A 19,771-nucleotide genomic window follows, 5' to 3' on the forward strand; every position below is an offset into this window, starting at 1 on the left:
GCTGCAAGGTGGATAGTGACGTCAGAGATAAGGAACGTAGGGAATGGAGAATCTGGGAAAATGGGGAGTGGCAAAGGTGAAGAGCATGTTCAGTCTGGGACCTCCGTGAGTGTCAGGTGTTTGCAGAAAACTGAAGTGGAGATTTCTGAGAATCTAACAGGCAGCTAAAGCCCTCAAAGAACCCAATTTTGTAAGAAAGAGAAAAGTGTAAGAGCAATATTCGCAAGCATATTTACTTGCCACTGTTCTTTGAACAACCAGTATAAATAATCAGAGCATTAGACTGTCGAATTACCATCTGTATTTTCTACAACCTAATCATTGATTGATGACAATTGATGACAATCATTGAAACTTTCCTTCCTGCCACTCCGTGCTCCACCCTCGCAGTATTTCATCATTGAGGAATAGAACTATATAAATATGTTGTATTTACTATAGATAAATATATTTTTATATTTATACTTACATATAAAATCTAATCTAACATAAAGTGTCTATATATTATTATAGATATAGAAGTTCTATATTTACATAATTAAGTGTATTATACTTATATATTAACATACATATAAAATTTAGGATATTATGCCTCTACAGTCACTACCCAGACATCATTCGTCATGAACGTAGCTCTTTTTAAACTGCATTATACAAAACTAAAAGACTAGAAAGGAGGTGTGTGGCCAATTGAATATGCATTACTAACTTCGGGTCCCTATCTCCTACACCAACCAAAGCTTGAGTTTCTGGAATATAAGAAACCTTTGAAAGTTTGGCGATGTATGTCAAGGATCAAAGGAAAACGTCTGCATGTTGACTGGGCTGTCCCACCTATTGATATTTAAGGTTTCCCTTATTTAGCTCTGTTAGTATTCAGAGGCCGGAGCTGGAGCTCGTGATAAAAATATGGGAGAATTTAATGAGCATCTAAGTAAGGCAGTAGTTAGCAAAGGGTACAATGAGAGTTGTTATGGCATCGAATGTCAGTGACCTTTGAGAACAACTAGCAAAGATGAAATTTGGAGTTGGGAAAAGTAAATACATAGAGCAAAGGCAATAGATGTTTGCCATGCAGCCGTCGGAGACATCACAGTCAGAGAGCCCAGCCCGCCAAGAATCACGCTCACGGCCACACGGATGTGGCCCCTCCTCCATCTCATCCGTCCATCCCACTGGCTCTGCTCCAGTCACACAGACGGCCTTCCATTCCTTGAGCATCCCCTGCTTTCCCCTGTCAACTCCTAACTTTTTGATTAAGTTCTTTAATTCCAGTGTAGTTAAATAGAGTGTTATGTTAGTTTCAGGTGTACACTAAATTGTACACCTACGTTCTCTACATTACTCAGTGCTCATGATAAGTGTCCTCTTAAACCCCTATACCCACTTCACCCATCCCCTTACCAACCTCCCTCTGGTCACCATCAGTTTGTTCTCTATAGTTGGGAGTCTAGTCGTTGGTTTGTCCCTTTTTATTTGTCTTTGTTTTGTTTCTTAAATTTCACATATGAGTGAAATCAGATGGTATTTATCTTTCTCTGACTTATCTCGCTTAGCATTATACTCTTTCTAGATCCATCCATGTTGTTGTGAATGACAAGATTTCTTTCTTTTTATGGCTGAGTAATATTCCATCGTATCTACATACCACATCTTTATCCATTCATCTATCGCTGGACACTTGGGCTCCATCCATAATTTGGCTATTGGAAATAATGCTGCAATAAACACAGGGGTGCACATACATTTTTGAATTCGTGTTTTCATATTCTTTGGGTGAATGCCCTCTAGTACAGTTACTGGATCATAGGGTACTTCTGTTTTTAACTTTTTGAGGGCGCTCCATACTGTTTTCCAGAGTGGCTGTACTGGTTTGCTTTCCCACCAAGAGTGCGTGAGGGTTCCTTTTCCCCACATCCTTACCAACACATGTTGTTTCTCGTGTTTTTGGTTTTAGCTATTCTGACAGTGTGAGGTGACCTCCTACTTAGTCTTCATGTTTTTAACTAAGATTTCAATTCCTCGGGTGGGACATCCCAAGCCTACATCAGGTCCCCAGGCTCTGTGTTCTCACAGCCCTCTGTGATTCGATTTCAACATCATTCTTTTCAATTATTTGTATTATAGCGTATTTTCCACTACACTTGAAGTGCTATGACGGTAAAGATTTGTCCTTTTTTTAAGACTTCATTTATTTATTTGACAGAGAGAGAGAGCACAAGCAGGGGGAGCAGCAGGCAGAAGGAGAAGCAGACTCCCCATGGAGCAAGGAGCCTGATGTGAGGCTTGATCCCAGGACTCTGGGATCATGACCCAAGCCGAAGACAGACGCTTAACTGACTGAGCCACTCACGCACCCCGAGATTTGTCTTAATCCACACTTCATTCTCATAGGAAAGCACCAAACACAGAAGCAGAGGCCATGGCTTCTAACCTGTTAGGTTCTAATTAAAAACCTGGCAGCAAGACTCCATAGCTGGGCTTCACTGTACTGTACAGTCTCTCTCTCAAATTAAGTCATGGCTTAGGGCTCACTTAAAAAAAAATTTTTCTTGAATAGTTAAAAATCTCAATAATAAACATCTTGAATCAACTGGGATGAAGTGTTTGAAAGTTTACGAAAGCAACTTAACTAGAGTAAGTAACTTAAATTGTCGGCTTCTCAATCCACACAATACTAATAATACTGACAAATAATCCTTCCTCTCTCAAGAAAATGTAATGAAAACAAATGTGACAAAACATTATTTGAAAACTTAAGAGACAGGGGATTCTTACTTTTTATTTTGATCTTAACTGAACCAAAATATCTAAGTCTTTGGCCTTTATTAACAATATGATACCACTTGACAACTATCAAATCTGACATAATTTGAACAATATGCAAAGATATCTTCCCTGCGAAGATACTAACTGGAATGTTCTGATTCGTAATTTGTTATTTTCTCATACTATTGGGGCGCCTGGGTGGTGCAGTTGGTTAAGCGGCCAACTCTTGGTTTTGGCTCAGGCTGTGATCTCGGGGTCATGGGATTCAGCCCTGCGTCAGGCTCCATGCTCAGCGCAGAGTCTGCTTGGGACTCTCTCTCCCTCTGCCCCTCCTTCTCCTGTGTGCTCTATTTCTCTCTCCCAAACAAATAAATAGATCTTAAAGAAAAAAAAGTAGCATAGAATTAAAAACATACTGCTTAAACATACAGCGGAAATGAGGCAAATCAATACTGTGGCTTGCAGCGTCGTAACTCGCAGCAAAGTATTTGGGTTTGGCATTTCATGTTTCCCAGATTGAAATATCATGCGTTTCTCCCCAGCTGTGGGTGTGCCGGTCTCCAAACACCCGCAAGTAATTGGTCCTGACTGCTGCACTGTTCTCTACTGGGCTGCCTGTGACTCAAAAGCTCTTCACTGGAAGCCCTTTCTGGTTACTATTACTAAAGATAAAAGCTCTAGAGCAGCGCTAAGTTAATGGGTCAAAGACCAACATACTGAAAATGTTAAAATACTGGCAAGTGTACAATTGATGAGAACTCTTAGATGCACTCCAGCATTGTTATTATCTGTTGCCGAACAAAAAATGAAAATTTCACTTTAAGAAGGACAAGGTTTTTAAAGATGACTATTCACGTCTACAATATGATCAATCTCTTTCTATGCATTACAACACCATGATATATTAAGTTTTTTATTAATAATGAATATTTATTTTTCACTCTGAGATAGTTAAATGGCAGAAAAAGATGGTTAATGAACGCACACTGACTACCCTCGGTTCCTTATGTAAGTGATAACGGCAACCATCATCAATACTGTACTTAGTATGAGCACTGATTTAAGGGTTGTTTCAGTTCTTTTGCTTACTCATCAAAAGATTTCCTCATGGTTACATATATTTTTAAAACTATATGTATAGCTTAGCTGTGGGAAATACATGGTAACTATCAGAAAATGTTTTTATTTGATTTATTAAAAAAAAACCTTATTGTAAAATTTATTGAGTGTCTACTAGTACGCCAGACAGTGTCTTTAATCCTTAAACCCAACCCTACAACGTAGGCCACCATGTCTACCTGTTACGAATACAGACACAGAGGCTTAGAGTATTATATGGATAATACCGCAGACAGGATGCACGTTCAGGCCTGCTTGACTCTAAAGCTTAGATGAGGGCCATGGGGAGGAGGTGATGGTAGGCTGGGTGGGTATCAGAATAGACAGCTAGAGTTTTGAGAATGGCCTAAATAGCAAATACTAGAGAGACCAAACGAGAACATGAACAGCAAAATGGCCAGAGGCAGAATCAAATCAGATTACAGACTAAAAGGCAAGGACTGGACGGTGCAAGAATGGATTGGGAACGTATGAAGATGGGGTTTGGAGTGACTGTTGTAAGCAGTGTTGGGCTCCAGTGGGTACAGGCTGTTTGGGTGGGTTGGCTGTCTTAAATTGAGAGGGAGAACGGAGCTGAAGCAACGATACATTTTCTAATATACAAAAAAATACCACTCATATCATTTAATTCATTAAACATATGTACTATCCATAAGGCCTATTCCTCAAATCAAAATAATATAGCAATTTTTATTGGTCTTCCCCCTTAACAAGGTGTCAAATTGCTACACATTCTTCAAAGGCTCCTACAAACAGCTCATCTTTTACTGACGATGTTGGGCAGAATGAATTCTCCTTCATCAGTGCTCCCCAGGCTTTACACATGCCTATTTTTCTGATTTGCTTATGTGTTTGTTTCCTTTGTTAGAGGAGGAACGCACAAGAGCAGAGACCATGTCTTCTCGCATTTGGCCCCATAAAACAAATAAAATGGTAAAAATCCAAAAATATCAATAATCATATTAAATGTATGTGGTCTAATCACCCAATTAAAAGCTGGAGACTATCAAATGGATAGAAAAAACAAAACCAAACTATATCTTTCTCCAGGAAACCCACTATAAATATAAACACAGGTAGGTTAAAAGAAAAAAATGGAAAAACAGATATCATGCAAATACTAGTCAAAAAATACCTAGAGTATAAAAAGGTGAAACCTGAAACAATAAAAGTGGACAGTATGGTGAACATGGCCAATCTGGAGGCCTAGATTTAAGACGATATTGAAACATGGTTAATTCACTCCCATCTTAGGACAGATCTCCTCGAACGCCCCCTGAATACTCCATTCCTGTCTCCCACTTAACAGCTAAATCCTTGAGATTTAAATCCACTGTCTTTTTTTCTTTTTTGGTCAACTCTCACTCATCTCTCCACCTCTTGCTGAAAGAGCCTTTGCTAAGGTTACCAAGGGCCTCCGTGCATTAAATCCAGAGGCCATTTTTAATCCTCCTTTCGCTCGATCTTCAGCAGCACAGACACTATTGATACGTCACCCTTCTTTAAACAGTCTATTCTCATGGCATCACACCTTTTTGGTTTTCCTTGGACCTCTTTGCCTGTTCCTTCACAGTCTCCTTTCCAACCTTATCTTCTCCTTCTCAAGCATTGTATGTTGGAGTTTTTCAGGCTTCCTTCCTAGGCCTTTTTCTCTTCTTACTCTATAAACTGTCCCTACATAGTCTCACCCTTGTGAACAGCCTCAAGTCCTATCTATGTGACAATGACCTAAAATGCATACCTCCAAGCTGGCATCTTGCTTAAATTCCCTATCACGCAGTCTTTTTGGTATCTCCAGTTGGACGTCTAAGAGATACCTCAAACTCAACATACTCAAAGCTAAACTCATAATATTCCCTCCTATTCCATCGTTTCTCTCTCAGTAAATGAGATCATTGATCTATTTCCAAAAGGAAAAAGTCCAGGAATTATCTGACTACCCCTTTCTCTTGTTCTTCACATCCAATTGTTCCTTCACACTACAGCCAAAGTGATCTTTTTTAAAAACCAAATCTGAGCAAGTCACTCCTTTAAAGTTTTCCAATGCCTTTTCCCTTGCTCTTAAAACCAGGACAACAAAGTCAGACTTCTGTCCTTCTCTCTACACCATCTTATCTCATTCAGGCCACTCTTGCCTTTGCTCTCTTTATTCTAGCCACACCGGTACTTCTCAATTTCTTCTTTCCCTCACGGAGCCTTTGTAGATGTTCCTGTTTTCCTCCTCCTGATCTGGGACACTACTCTCCTTCTGCATAACTCCTATCCAGTCTTCAGATACCAGCTCAAGCATCACTGACCCTGAAAAGGCTTTGCTGATACCTTAGTCTAGGGTACGCTCATTTGTTTAAAAAACTCTTATATGCTTCAGTTCTTTTCTTTCAGAGCACTTATCCTGGTAATTACACATTCGTGTGATTATATGGAAATAATTTCTTCCACTCTTAGATTTTAAGTTCACAAGAACAGGATTGTCTGTTTTGGGTCACACAATGTCCCTTGGACCAGAATTGTGCCTGCTCTAGAGGAGATGCTGAATAAATATTGAACTAATGGATAAAGAAAAGAATTAAGAAGCAATAATACAAAGAAAGCAGAGCTCGAGTAGAGGCCAGAGAGCCAAAGAAGGAAAAGTCAATAACGAGTGAAACAAAGGAGGTGAGTGTTGGAAGAAGAAAGTAGTTAAAAGCTTCATACGTTGCTGAAAGATTAAAAGGCATGAGAAGGAACTAATGAATGGGGAGCAGGCAGAAAATTATTTGTGACCTTTGAGAAAATAGTTTCAGTGGAATGATGGACTCAGAAACCAGATAGCAGCAAAGCTGAGGAATGAATGGGAGATGAGCATACAGAAGAAGCAAGTAGACTACTTTTCAAGAATGTGTCAATGAAAGGGGGGGAAAGAGGCTGCAGAAAGGGCAGAGAGTTCCGTCACCGGGATATACTGACGGTAATCACAGAGGAGGAATTACAAGCTCGAGGCTACAGTAGGAGGCAGAGCAAAATGACAGGGTTTGCAACTGAAGATGGTAGGTTAGTAAATAATCTTTTCCTGTGGTGCAATCCAATTACTTTCTATCAAGATAATGGTGATAAAAATAATAGCTAACTTTTTTTTTGGGACTGACTACTCACTAAGTGCAAAGCAAAGCCCAAAGTGCTTCAATACTTCTCACTAGAGCTGCCAGCATCCCTGTTAGGGAGGAGGATCATTACCCCATTTTACAGATGAAAACCCTACTTAGCCACACAATTAGCAGTTGACAGAATTGAAATTAAATCCAGATTTATTGACTTCTATGGCACACACTATTGATTCCTCATTCCCTTGTCCCTTGACTCATTACGTTATAGCTCAGAGTGGCCATGTGACCCATTTCCAGCCAACGGGATATAAGTGGAAATATGTTTAGAGCTTCCTTAGAAGGCTTTTCCTTTTTTATATATATAAATACTTAAATATATTTAATATTTATTATCTATTAAATTTATATTAAAATTTATAAATATTTAAATAAATCCATATAAAATGTATTTAAATTGTTTTTAAAGGAAAAACCTTCCAAGGCTTTATTATATACATAAAGCAGATATTGCTGGGCCATCGCATCCTTCTGACTTGAATGCAATTATAAATCCTAGAGCTGGCTGCTATCTTAGGATAATGAGGGAGTAGCAGATAAATCACAGAGAATCTGAACCACCAACAGCCACAGGACAACTGTCACCTAGACCTAGACTTCTTGTTATGTGAGGGAAAAAAAAAAAAAAAGCAAAAACAAACAACCTGAATTTCCTTAAGTCACATTAGTCAGTTTTCTGTGATTTACACTTGATTATATTCCCAATGGACATAATTCCAAAGCCTATGCTCCTATCTACCAAACTGAATCACCTCTCATCTATGAAATACAAAGACTGAGGCTCTTCCACCTCCCTCAGACAGTTCTTAAGGAGCTCAAGTTTGAAAATGCATACACAAATGTCTTGAAAAATAAAATTACTATACCAACTTATTACTGTTTCAAAAATAGTAATTCTCAGCTAAGGAAAGAGACCAGAGAGTAAACACCCCGTAGGGACATGGGATTGGGCAGCATTCTCCTAGAAGGACACATCATCACCTCCTAAGTGGTTTTTCACATTACACACGTCCCCTTTTGAGAATCACTGCCAGGGTGAACCACCTCGTACAAATAAGATGGTGAGCATACCCTTACAGGTTTTTCAAGAGGGGAAAGGTTGAGGAGTAGAGTTTTATGATGACAGTCAGTGAGGCACACTTTCATTAAGACATTAGTAGAACAATAATTGATAAAAAAATTTTTTTGAACCCAGGGGGAAACAATCCCACCTCATCAAGTGTGGCCCTTCTTAAAATACAAGTAATTACTTTTATATGAATAACAGTAACGAACAATAAATAATAGTATGACCCAACAAAGCTGACACAACCTAAACAGTATAATGAAATACTAATTGACGGGACCAGAGAGTTCACAGGAATAAATGTGAGTCTGTTTCAGAGAAAGGCTAGAATACATTTAAAATGCTTGTATTTTTAAATAAGTTTCCTCTTCATTTTAATTTATTTTGGTGGAGATCAAAATTTACTACTCTCTCATTAAGAAATTAACAAAGTCATTTTTTAAAAATTGAACTCAACATCTCAGGTCCCAAATAACCGATCTGGTCATTTTTTGGAAGAAGTGCTAGCAGTTTCACTCATGGAACATTAGTTAAGCACCTACTGTGGGCAAGACTGTTCTTGCCTCTAGAGCACCTTCAGAGCAGAGAAGAAATACCCCAAATTGCTTGTCTCTATGGAATTTATATTCTATGAGGGTAGGGAACAGACAAAAGCAAATAAATACAATGCAATTTCTGTCAATCAAGAATTAGTGCTATCGTGAAAGAAAGCAAGGAAGGTGTAAGGTAGACATGCGATATGGGGTGAGAATGAGACAGAGAGTTCCGGGGTGGGGGATGGTTGGTAGCTGCAATTTTAAATACCACGGTCACAAAGGTTTCATTGGGATGCAAACACTTGAACTGAGATCTGGTGGGGCTAAAGAACCAACCCATAGCCACGTAGCTATTTGTGCTAAGTCTTCTTCTGTTGAATGTATAGATGGAAAAGGGTTAATAGCCAAATGGTAAAAACATTAAAAAAATTTAAAAAAAGACTTAGATTTCCAAAATGTGGAATTTATTGATTAGGTTACTGGGGCACTGGTGTACGGAGTTTTTGTTTTTGTTTTTAAATAAAATGCTGCATTTGGTCTAAAAAAAATGATACTGTTTCTCCTTACAAGTCACCCCGAGCCATTAAAATCAAGCCAAAAAAGGAAAAAAGGCATTCCAGTGATTGGTAACCTTCTGAATCTCACTGTTGATGTATTTGCCATTGGAGAAAAAAAAGTTTTCAATGTTTATTTTATTCCTTTATTCATTTTTTGATACTCCCCAAACACATATTTCAAATGGAGAAAATTTTGTTTAGTCTTAAATGAGCCCAAATTTCATCATGGGCTAAAATTTTAAGACATAAAATGACTGCTGAAACTGAATTTTAATCATATGGATGAATCACAACATGCATCTTTAGCTAGGCATGTATTATGGATAAGTCTAGTGTTCTACAGAGAATAATCACATGTTCTAATTACCATTTTGGTTATACGCATAATTAATAATATTCTGTCTTAATGGGACACACTGAATCTTCAGACAGTTGCAAGCTTTCACTACGCACACTGCCAAATCCAACTGTCAGCTGCGCTGCCAAACACAAAGGAATCTCGATGTAGTGTTTGAGCACTGATAACAGTGTGCATATCTTTATACATGATACAATGGAAAAATTAATTGCCTTTCTTTCTTCAAAATTTTCTCCACACTAACAATTTTGCATTGCTTGATTGATCATTTACCCTAAATTATATATACTGGCGAGTGATTTTACGAGCAGTAAAAACATGAATGTAAACGTGACCCCAGACACAAAGAAGAAAAACAATGTTGCAGGACTTACTGATTGTAAACTTTGATTTTCACGTAAGCAAGCTGTGTGAAGTTCTGATTTCAACGTTGCAATGTGGCTTCGATGAGATGTCATTTCCTTCTCTAATGTAGCAATTCTAGCGCTTGCAAGCTGGTAGACATCCATGAAACTTTTAATCATAGCCTTAAGAAATAAATATAATGTCACATACAATTCAAATAAAGATGTCCCCAAAGAGGAATTTCCATAATTGGAAAGCAAAATCATTAAAATTTTAAAATAAACAACTTTTCATCTTTCTTTAAAATAATAAAGCTAACCCTCACATTCTACATTGAGAACAGGGACTATTTTAAGAAAGTTTGGGAAAAAATAATTGAGACTTCTTTTCCAGAGTATATATTTAAATGAGATGTACTTTGATCTATTGTGTTTAAAATTTAGAATGCAATTTTTAAAGATGGCACACTTATTTTCTTTGTGAAGTTAAATTCACGTTGTAATCTGACCTAAATTTCAATCTTAAGACACACGACAGATGGATATATGAGCAAGATATTTCAAAATGAGCTGAGTTAGTAAAATTTTCAATCCACCTGAAGAAACAATTGGTTTGAAACAAAAGGAGCTGATATAATCCTGTAATTTAAGAGTAAATAACATGATTCTTATATTGTACAAAAAAGCATAATTGTGCTCATTCATATAACAGAGGAATGTTCTTGTATTATACTGTGTACAATAAAATACATAACACAAGCAAGTGTGTATAAGTTTTTCTCCCCCCCCTAAATAAATTATATTCGGGGGATTGTTAGACCTCTGTATTAATCTTATTTTATAGACTTTTTCCTCTAGAGCAACCACTGGTGAATTTTAAGTCCAAGAACACTATCACACCTTTTTAAAAAAGTCTTTCGAAATACCTCAAAGTAGATAAAAAAAAGAAATATTTCAAAGGCATCTTCAAATATAATGTTGTATTATTTACAAGAAAAAGAAATGTTCTAACCACAGCAACAAATTAATAAAATGGTAGACAGTCTGAGAATTTCCAAATTATATTCAATCTGAAGGGTCTGATTTGGAAAAGCTTTGAGAAACTAGATATTTGAGCAATTCTGAATGCACATGAAATAATGTGGTGAACAAAGAGTAAGAAACAATGTACACAATGTCTGAGAAACAGAAGTAGGTTAATTATTTGTAGGTAAAAGTAAGAAAATTCACACCTTTTCATCTAATAAATTCCTATTTGCCCTAAAATATTAAGCTCGGACACCATCTCTTTCAAGAAGCCTCTTTTGAACCCAAAGGCACTGTTAACGTTTACTCTATCTCTCGGGGGGGGGGGGGGGCTCATGCTTGTTCTACCATAAGGCTTATTGCTTTAGCAGAAATATATTAGCTTACGTGTTTATCTTTACTAGACTGAGGAGCTCCTTGCCAGATACAATGCCTAATCATCTCTGTATCATCAGGGATGTTACTGGCCCACAGTGAGCACTGGTTTGAATGAATGAAAGAATGAATGAATAACTGGAAAAGATTTTTTAAAAAACCCCACAAGTTGAAGCCATATGTTAGCATAAAATACCTTATAGGAAAGGATGAAGATATTTGGGGAAATACAATCTTAACACTCTAATGTATAAATTATTAACTACACTTTGTTCAACTCGAAAAAAGAAGCGAGAGCATAGCTGTAGGCACGAAAGGACAGAATACACCAGAGGATTCTATCACCCAACACTGAATGAGCACGGTACGACTTCGTGTTTGGGAACATCTCTACCTTACTTTGAGTCCTTGCAAAGTGAGCTTACAGCTAATACTAACGCAAAATATTTCCCGGGGTGTCAAAAGTACATAAAAATCAGAAACTATAAAATCATATCTGCTTCTTCCTATGCCAAGTCTCTCTCCACTCTTATAATTCATTCATCTTCACCAGGTGGTGGACCAGGAATCACAAGTCCTATTTTGGTCCGGTCCCCACTCTGCCAGTTACTTAGTTCTGCACTGTTGGGCAATGCTACATCATCTCTCTGGGCTTCCATTCTCTCCCTCCACGAAATGGGAAGAAGGGTCATTTTCTGGCCTACTTCCAAAACTGTTGTAAGGCTCGGGTAATTAAAAATCTTAGGCAAAGTCATTCTCTCCATCGTTCAACTACATTGCATCTATGTAAGAAAGCTCTCCCAAAATGGTCAACTACTGAATTTCATTGTAGTATTACTTTAGTTCTATTTTTAAATAGATCCATTAAGATTAAGATGCACTAAGACTAAGAGCCACTAGGATCTTACTGAGACAATCTGTGATAGGTGGTTTGCTCTTGTTGGATAAGGACCTAAAATGTATAAAAGGCACAAAAACTTGCACAAAGACTTAATGAATGAAAAAAGGAAGTACCCTTCTATCAGTAGCAGGCTCCTGAATTAAGATTTCACTGTTAAGGCACAATAGAATTGGCCTCTAATATTTAAAGATAAAAACCTCAACATTTCAAAAGTTATCCTATTTCCTAAATTTAGAGAAACATATGTCATGAATTCTCATGTACATGATACTCTTAAAGGAATAAATAATATAAATGATATTCCTTCAAACCTCTTTTTTAAAAAATAAAATACTTTTTTGAGAAGTTACATCTAAATTTTTATATGGTGGGTGGAACAAAAGTCATAATTATTTTTGGCTCCTTCCTTGAGCTACTTTTAATAACTAAATCCTAATATTCGGTGCATACGAAGAGAAACTGCATATTATTTCTTATAACACTAAAAAGAATATAATAATCTATTTTTTTGCATAGAATTTAGAATGTTAAGCATTTAAAATCTTTTAAAGCAGTGCATTTGAGAGATAAAAGCAGTTTCTTACAACACTTATATATCTTTTCAGAACAACAAGGAATAGTGGTAAATACAGCAAGCATGTTTCATGGTATAAATACTATACTATAGTACGGCGGGGGTAGGGGGTGTCAGTGAAATCAGTTATTCAAAGACTCACCAGACCTTTTGAGGAATAAAGAATGTTTACTTCCAATATTAAAAAGTGATTCAAACTATGTAACAAAGGATTCCAGTAAAAAAATCCCACTCTTTAATATAAAAGAAAGGAGTCAAGTTGGTACAAGTGGAAATGATAGTGTGAATCAACGGGGGGGGGGGGGGGGGAGGAGCGAGCACCTAATGACTTCTGTATCAAGCTCCCAAAGTCTAACCCTTCACAACACACCTCTCTCCCTATTTAAAACGTCACATCTTTTTATATCAGCAAACAACGACAGAACAGCATGATACTGTGTTCAGTGTGCCCAGCACGGGAGAATTTACCCCATGTCATCTTTGGCCGTGGGGATTTTGACTGTACCAGGCCATGAGAGTTGTATCTCAGTGGGGCTTATCTAGCTGCAGGAGAAACAGAACAAAAGACAGTTTCTGGACAAGAAAAGCCTTTTGTTACAGAGATAATCTATAGTGTTTATCATCAACATAACAAGACGAGAGAATCCAAACAAAATTCCACATATCCATTTTAAGGAAAAGTGTTAAGTGTTTCAGAATGCAAAAAATTCTGAGATACAGGTAGGTGACTGTTACTTGAGCACTAGAATATTATTTATATAATTCGTTATGTACATATTATTATGTAATTTAGACTGACTTCAAAACTGGATTTCAGGAGAAATGGGATCCTTGGGAACCTGATGTCAGGAGGGGAGATTAGTGGAAAATGTCATAAGGCCTAGATGCTAAAAGAGTAAACCTTTTACTTATACTTTTGAGTAATTGGGAAGCAAAAAACCTCAGATATTTCCCTTTAAATTAACTAGAGATATACTTCATTTCTATTTACTATATAAAGTAAATATACCATGTAGAATGGATATACCGAATATGGGAAATATAATAAATCCCCACAAAATGGGGATGATAGTTCCTATCTTTTAAAGATTTTGTGAGGAGTAAATGACTATTAAAACCTGAAAAGACCTTGCCTATCTGAAACATAGTAAACCCTCATGCAGATGTTGGCTATAGTAATGATAATGGAATCAAATGAGGAAAATTATTATTTTAATTTCTAAAACAAATATTTAATATTTATTTTAAGATTTATTTATTTATTTATTTTTGGGGAGAGGGGCAGAGGGAGAGAGACAGAGGGATTCCCCACTGAGCGCAGAGCCCGTGGGGCTCGACCTCACAACCCCAAGATCACGACCTGAGCCAAAATCAAGTGTCGGACACTTAACCGACTGTGGCACCCAGATGCCCCAAAGATTCAATATTTCTGAGGGGTATTATTAGACATAATGTAAACATTTTAAATATTAGATATTCTATACATATTGAAATATTAAAGCCCTTTCAAACAAAAAGAATTTTAGAGGCCAATGAATATTTACTTCCTAACAACAGAACTGCCCACTGATACTAAAACAGTTCCTATTTATGATGTCCTTTTTTTTTTTTTAACTTTTTACTTAAATTCCAGTTAGCTAACATAGTGTTATATTAGTTTCAGGTGTACGGTACAAAGATTCAATACTTCCATACATCACAAGCACCCTCCTCAATCCCCGTCGCGGATTTCCCCCACCCGCACCCAGCTCCCCTCTGGTAACCATCAGCTTGTTCTCTAGAGTTAAGAGTCTGTTTCTTGGTTTGCCTCCCTCTCTCTCTCTTTTTTGTTTCCTTTGCTCATTTGTTTTGTTTCTGAAGTTCCACATCTGACTGAAACATGATGTCATTCTTAAGGAAGAAATTCTTCCAGTGATAACACGCTCATAGCTTTTAGTATCAACTTTTGTTCGTGCGCACCTGGAATTAAAGGAAAATTATTTTCTTCACTATCAAGAAGTGACTCTGGTTAGGTTGCTCATTTGCTTTCCTTTCAATCTCTTAGAAGTATAGGGATAGGCAGAAAATGAGAGCTGAAGGGCCTGTCGCTGGCAGTCTACAAATAGTAACTGTGTCTCAGGCAAGATCGGGGCTAAGATCTAGATTGGGCCCTGTAGTTTGGATGTTTGGTTTCTGGCCCTGACCACGGTTACTTGTTTCACCTTGACATTCCGGCAGAAAGTTGTGGAGGAAAGACTGCATCGAGATGGCTGACTGCCACCACCTCCTTGCTTTGCACACGGAATGTGTGTGTGTGTGTGTGTGTGTGCGCACACATGTGTGTGCATGTATGAAAGCTGCTAAGAATGCCACCAGCTGCCCAGAATTCTGAGGAATCAATAAGGAAGAGAAAGTAGAAGGGACTTCTACTTTTGCAGAAATCCTGCCCAAACCACAAGCAAGAGAACACTTCTACAAAGGAGGGACCAGGTACAGGAGGGCTTGAAGCTAAGCATAATCAGCCACGAGAAGTGGGCTTAAACTTGTGTTACGATATCCCTGAGACCTTTATTCTTATAACTTCTTATAAGTTATTATTAATGATTTTCAGTGAAAGAGATATGCCTTATAATTTTAAAAATCTTGTTGTATAAATTTCTGTGATAATTGCAGTTTGGAAGTCTAATTCTGAGTCCCCATCTGTACCACTCCCACAAAACATGGGTAAAAGATGAGAGGCATGGGGCACCTGGGTGGCTCGGCCGCTTAAGCACCTGCCTTCAGCCCAGGTCATGACCCCAGGGTCCTGATATTGAGCCCTGAGTGGAGAGTCCAGGCTCCCTGCTCAGCGGGGAGTCTGCTTCTCCCTCTTCCTCCTCCCCTCCTCCCACTCATGCTCATTTTCTCTCTCTCAAATAAATAAAATCTTAAAAAAAAAAAAAAGATGAGATGCAGATGGCAGAAGGGCACCGTTGGCTGTGTTGTCAATCACGACACTCATGTTTCAATCCTATCAATTAAACAAAAGTTTTAACTGGAATTTTGGCTAGAAAATGCCCAACTTCCCTGAATTAATCAACTGCCCTTTAAATACACCATGTTTTTATATTTTAACAAATACACTTTATATTAAATATATCTTATATTTCTTTTTTTTTTTTTTTTTTTTTTTTTTTAAAGATTTTATTTATTTATTCAACAGAGATAGAGACAGCCAGTGAGAGAGGGAACACAAGCAGGGGGAGTGGGAGAGGAAGAAGCAGGCTCATAGCAGAGGAGCCTGATGTGGGGCTCGATCCCATAACGCCAGGATCACGCCCTGAGCTGAAGGCAGGCGCTTAACCGCTGTGCCACCCAGGCGCCCCGAAATATATCTTATATTTCTAACAAACGCTCGAAACACACACTTTGGTTAGGACATTATGCTTCAGAACTTTTTATGTGTACCTGTATGAATTTTTATAAATTTAGATCGTTTTTAGAAAAAAAAAAGTTAAAAATTCTAGAAATATTTTCAAACAACTATTTTCATAATGCTTTTCCATAAAAGCAGTTAGTTTTGTTGTTGTTGTTGTTGTTGTTGTTGTTGTTTTTACATATGTCACTTTACCATGATGTGAAAGAATGTATTTTGTTTGGGGAGGGTTTTTAAAATAATTTTCTAAATAAAATGCTCTTGACAGCCACTTGCCATCAAAGAGAAGATTTATCTATGGATTTGGATTCCTTTTCTTTTTGTTAAAGAAAGTTGCATAATTCATACTAAGTTCACGAGTACTTTGAAACTTTCTGTCACAAGAAAACAGTAACCTTATAGAGAAGATTTTAAAGACTACTTTTTAACTCACTGTAAACTATTGTAAAGATTACACTATATAAAATAATTTAATCCATAAATTCAATTAACGAGACAGGGCACATAACAGTTCATGTTGAAATGCACAAGAAGTAAATAAACAAGCAAGGACACCACGCTTGGCTCCTCTGCACTGTGAAATCCTTCCACTTTTCCCTCAACACACCTTACGGGAACAGCTGTCTAAAAAACGGACCAAGTGATATGCCAGTCCATACCAAAGAATAAAAATTTTATTTCTTACATTATTAAAAAAGGGAGTATTGTCCTGCATACCCACTGGGATGTACCCAATGTCCAAAGCGAATTAAAATGGGAAAAAATGGAGAATTTCCATATATAGATTTTATTTTCTGTTATATTCAGTTTTTTAAAAAGATGTCATTTCTTAGAGCAGTTTCAGTTCACAGAAAAATTCAGAAGAAAGTACAGAGAGTCCCCGGATGTCCTCTGCCCCCACACACCCAAAGTCTGACGACCATCATCCTGCCGCGGAGGGTACATTTGTCCCAGTGAGGAACACTGACACTTCATCACCCCAAGTCCACAGATTACATCAGGAATGACTCTCAGGGGTGTACGTTCTATGAGTTGTAACAAATACACAGATATGTATCCATCATTCTAGTAGCATACAGAAGTGTGGGTTTCACTGCCCGAAAAACCTTCTACACTTCATCTATTTATCCTGCCCTCCTCCCCAACCCCTGACAATTACTGATCTTTTTACTCTTTCCATGGTTTTTACATGAGTTTTTTAATCTTTTTTTTTTTTTTTTTTTATTATTTATTTGACAGAGAGACAGTCAGCGAGAGAGGGAACACAAGCAGGGGGAGTGGGAGAGGAAGAAGCAGGCTCCCAGCCGAGGAGCCCGATGTGGGACTCGATCCCGGAACGCCGGGATCACGCCCTGAGCCGGAGGCAGACGCCTAACGACTGCGCTACCCAGGCGCCCCATGAGTTTTTTAATCTTAAGAATGTCTCGAAACCGCATCTTTTAAAACTTTCTATTTTTCTACATTTTATGTATAGAATTTATTTAGCAATAACACATGTATATGCTATAAAGAAATATACAGATATTGGGGATGCTCAAAAATCAGAGTGAGCAATCAACAAGTCTGGGGAGCACTGGTCCCATCATGAGGGGACTCACAGAGGGAGTGCCCCAGAAGCAACCGAGCTAGTGGGCTCTTCGCCTGCTGGTGCTGAGGAGGGTGGCAGCAGCCCTGTTTGTCCCCAGAAACCGACACAGTGAGTGAGGACCTTAGAATCAGAAAAGCAGAGTAGAGCCTCAGGAGCCTTCACATCCAGAAGACAATCCACCAGCCCACGGTGCCAGGCTGCACGTGTTTCTGCTGCTTTCCCTCACACCCAGGTGTAGCGCCAATAATCCGAAACCTCATCGACACAAGCACAGAAGCAGCACTCCACTCTGGGAGACCACAACGCATATTGCTGCATTAGAGATCACCAAAAGCTTACCGGCTTACACAATACATTTTTAGTATCTCATACCCTCTGTGGACCTAGCACAGGTGAGCGGAGTGCTCCGCTCTGGGCCTCAGCAGACTCAAACTAAGGGTCAAATGCAGCTGCAGGCTTGTCTGAGATTCGAGGTTCTCTTCCAAGCTTATTGAAGTTGGTGGCAGAATTTATTTCCTGAAGGTTGGAGAATGGAGGTCTCCATTTTCTTGCTGGCTGTCCGCCAGGGTTACTTTCAGTTCCTAAAGACTGCCCTCATGTTGCTGGATGAACCTCTCCTTTCTCAACATGGCTGTTGGCTTTCTTCCAGCCCAGCAACAGAGCCTCTCCCTCACTTCACCTTCTTTTAAAAGGTTCATCTGATTAGGTCAGGCCCACCTAGGATGATCCAATACTTACTGGTCTTGCCCAGCCTCTAAAGGAGATTAATTACATGGTACTTGTGCAGGGTCTTGTGGGCCATCTTAGAATTCTGATGATCTCAGCCCAACCACACACCTTACACAAAAACTAACTCAAAATTGACCACTTAAATGTAAAACATAAAACTGTAAAACTTCTAGGAAAAAAATAGGAGAAAATCTTTGGCATCTTAGGGCTTGAAGTGTTCTTAGACATGATACTGAAAGCATAATCCATAAAAGAAAAAAAATCAATAAACTGAACCTCACCAGAATTAAAAACTTTTGCTCTCAAAAGATCCTGTTACTAAGATTAAAAGAAAGCTATAATAGGGGAAAACATTTGCAAACCACATATCCAATAAAGAACTAGTTTCTAGAATATATTTTTTAAAAACTCTCAAAACTCAATAGTAAAAAAACAATCCAATTAGAAAATGAGCAAGAGACACTAAGATACATTTTATCAAGGAGAACATACAAATCTCAAATAAGCACAATAAAAGATTTTCAAAATCACTAGCCATTAGAGAATGAAAAAAAACCACAATGAGATAGTACTCCACACCTATCAGAATGGCTAAAAGAAGTAACTGTGACAACATCAAAAGCTGGTGAAGAAACAGAGAAACGATCTCGTGTACATTCTGGTAAGAATGAAAAGTGGTACAGCCCCTCTAGAAAACAGCTTGGCAATTTATTTTTTTAAAAAGATTATTTACTTATTTATTTATTTATTTGAGACAGTGTGTGTGAGAGTTGGGTGAGGGACAGAAGAAGAAGACTCCCCACTGATGGGGGAGCCCGATGCAGGGTTCAATCCTGGGACTTTGGGATCATGACCTGAGCCAAAGGCAGATGCTCAACCAATTGAGCCACCCAGGCGTCCCAAGGCAACTTCTTTAAAAATTAAGCATACACTTACATTTGGTCCAGAAATCACAGTCCTGGGCCTTTTTTTAAAGAGAAATAAAAAATTTTATTCATACAAAAATCTGTACATGAATGTTCATAACAGATTTATACGTAATAGCCCAAATTGGAAACAACCAAACTGTTCTTCAATGAATGAAAAGCTCAACGAACTGTGCAACACCCATACCATGACTACTCGTAGAACAATAAAGAGGAGCAAACTACTGACAGACACGACAACGTGGATGGATCTCAAGGGCATTACGCTGAGTAGGGGAAAAAGTCAATCTCAAGAGATCACATTCTGTAGGGTTTCACTTATTTATCATTGACAGAATTATAGACAAAAGGCATTTAATGGTTACCAGG

General features: G+C 38.1%; 1 protein-coding gene across 3 annotated transcripts in view; it reads right to left on the reverse strand.

The window, feature by feature from the left end:
- CCDC171 (coiled-coil domain containing 171) overlaps window positions 1-19,771 on the reverse strand; it is a 293,932-nt gene that overhangs the window by 32,785 nt on the left and 241,376 nt on the right. For all 3 annotated transcript variants that reach the window (XM_087869628.1, XM_045780223.2, XM_045780224.2), the window contains one exon: window positions 9,920-10,072. In XM_087869628.1, the coding sequence (XP_087725754.1) occupies window positions 9,920-10,072 (153 nt within the window). The remainder of the gene's footprint in view (window positions 1-9,919; window positions 10,073-19,771) is intronic.

This window comes from Ursus americanus, chromosome 18, assembly GCF_024610735.1.
Source record: "Ursus americanus isolate L20-20 chromosome 18, mUrsAme1.1.p, whole genome shotgun sequence".
In the NCBI taxonomy this organism is placed as follows: domain Eukaryota; kingdom Metazoa; phylum Chordata; class Mammalia; order Carnivora; family Ursidae; genus Ursus; species Ursus americanus.